The sequence below is a fragment of the Cyprinodon variegatus genome, unplaced genomic scaffold (assembly GCF_000732505.1).
Source record: "Cyprinodon variegatus isolate N-32 unplaced genomic scaffold, C_variegatus-1.0 Scaffold1252, whole genome shotgun sequence".
In the NCBI taxonomy this organism is placed as follows: Eukaryota; Metazoa; Chordata; class Actinopteri; order Cyprinodontiformes; family Cyprinodontidae; genus Cyprinodon; species Cyprinodon variegatus.
Genome location: NW_015151705.1, coordinates 98,884 through 101,288, shown reverse-complemented (window position 1 = coordinate 101,288; position 2,405 = coordinate 98,884). Strand labels below are relative to the sequence as shown.

The 2,405-nt window shown below is 42.6% G+C and overlaps 1 protein-coding gene across 1 annotated transcript in view; it reads left to right on the top strand.

Moving 5' to 3' along the window:
• Window positions 1-2,405, top strand: part of LOC107102416 (carbonic anhydrase-related protein 10-like) — a 70,554-nt gene that overhangs the window by 63,219 nt on the left and 4,930 nt on the right. Inside the window, exons 4-6 of the mRNA XM_015401728.1 lie at window positions 331-516; window positions 756-851; window positions 997-1,069. Coding sequence (XP_015257214.1) covers window positions 331-516; window positions 756-851; window positions 997-1,069 — 355 coding nt within the window. The remainder of the gene's footprint in view (window positions 1-330; window positions 517-755; window positions 852-996; window positions 1,070-2,405) is intronic.

The following is a 2,405-nucleotide window of genomic DNA, read 5'->3' as shown; positions in this document are numbered from 1 at the left end:
TGGACTTCCTGATAGTAAAGAATTACAATAGTCCAGCCTTGAAGTAACAAATGCATGGACTAGTTTCTCAGCATCACCCCTGGACAGAAAGTGTTTTATGTAGTTTTATCAAAGATATTTGAACCCTGGGGAATTTTCTGGCACTGGCAGCATCATTGTGATCAAAGATGGAGGTAACAGACCTTAGTTTCTATCATTTCTTAGAGGCTAGAATGCTAGGCTGCTTTTAATCTCTTTGTTTCCTCCTTGATTTGTGGATAGAGCAGATATCTGGGCTTCATCTTTTGCAGTAGATTTACTGACTTTCTATTTTCTTGGTCTTTTTTCCAGATGGGTGGAACTATGTACAACACAGGGAAGCATGTGTCACTGCGGCCAGACAAAACACATCTGGTTAACATCTCTGGAGGACCTCTGAGTTACAGCTACCGACTGGAAGAGGTCCGTCTCCACTTTGGGAGTGAAGATGCTCTCGGTTCAGAGCACCTCCTAAATGGACAAGGCTTTCCTGGAGAGGTAAGACAGAGTCCTTGTCCATCCATCATCCAGTGTCCATATTTTCTAACAGCGTAGCGACCAAATGAAGGCCAACAGCAGCATCCTGCCTGGCAGTCAGTGTTACCAAAGAAAATCATCTCAGTCCAGTTTTTCTTGAACCCCTGATAGCAACATTGGTTTCTGTAAATAATGGAGAACAGAACACATGGATCATGAACCTATGGGTTCTGCTAGCTCTCGTTCTGTTTGTGTTTCAGGTCCAACTGATCCATTATAATCAAGATCTGTACGCCAACTACAGCGAGGCAGCTAAGAGCCCCCATGGCATTGCTGTGGTCTCCATCTTCATCAAGGTTGGATTTTCCCTTTGAAAGTTTTCATTGTAAAACAACAGACCTGACCAGGAAGCTCAGGATGATTCAGCTCCGCAGCACATACAGTCTTTAGTCAAAATATCTGTGTTGCATTTGTGTTTGACTCCTTTTTCTACCATTGCAGCTCTCAGAGAACTCTAACTCCTTCCTCAACCGAATGCTCAACAGAGACACCATCACCAGAATTAACTACAAACGTAAGACTGCTGCGGTTTCTCTGACATACAGTCGTCAGCAATGATCCTTTCCTCTCAATCCAAAATACACATTGTGTTCAACAGTCTGGTTGGTAGAGGGTCCAAGGAACATTTCTTATTAAAAGTTTTTCTCTTGCCAGAAGGTCTTCTTCACTTTAGATTAAGCCAAACTTCAACCTGTTTGCTAAGAGTCCTTCATTTTTCCTGATCTTACCTGCAGATCAGTCTGATTTAATAATAACTATTGAAGCTCATCCTGCGTTGTCCTGAGTCCACTGCCCTGGAAGCTATGCTCCAAACGCACAAAACCAGTAAAGCTCTGAGTCCAGAGGTGTTTGATCAGGAGGTCGACCTTCAGCCTGATATAATCCACCACCATGGAGTCTCCTTTCTTTATGTGGCAACTTAGACCAATAAATTATCCCATTGGCTGACCGGTCAGCGTGCACGACTTTCACCTGGGAGTCTGGGGATTCAATCCCGCCCAGGCCCCAGGATCCATGTGCCATGCAGGTAAACGGTCCATGGTTTCCTAAATGGCAGCCAGCATGGAACATGACAATGTGGTTGTGGGTGCAGAGGAGGGTCCTGTCACTCTGCCTCTGACTGATCATGTGCCGTGACTCGTTGGCCAAGGGATTAACCCTTAGGCTGACTGGTCGGCCCTCATGGCTTGAATCCCAGGGTCTCTGTTGTTTACCTTCCTTTTTAGATAGTTACATTTTCCAATCCAGCAGGACAGACACGTAGTCTCATCCCACTTCTGTCTGGTTCTACTGCTCTGGTATTTTACAGACTCTGGTCGCTGGATCCAACATCCAGCAATCTAAAATTTAAAAGCTAAATGATTACAGAAGGTTTAGATTGTTATAATTGTTCTGATCAATCCTCCTTAATAAGCCTTCACCAGCGTCATGTGAGGACGGTGCAGATTGTAAAGGAAAGTTTGACTCTTTACCTTTTTCTTCTGTTTTAACTTTTTTTAATTTCATCTCTAAATCTACATGATCAGAAAAATAAGTTGAATATGCAAGGGTTCAAATGTTTTCACTGTTACTTAATACAAAGAAAACCAATCTTACCCAATAAATAAATAATTGCCCATCAGTTGATGACTTCTTGTAAAAATGTTGGCAGCATCATCTGCAACCGATGTTTTACAGAAATCAATCTTTTACACCTCAATGGGAAAATCAGAGGCCTTCCCAACATGGACAACCATTATGGCCATAGATTTCATTTAGAAAATGCTTTTTAAGCTGCAGTCCCAAGCTGATGGTTGGACATTTCACTTCTATTTAGTTTATTTCTATAGCTCCAATTCACATCATGTCAT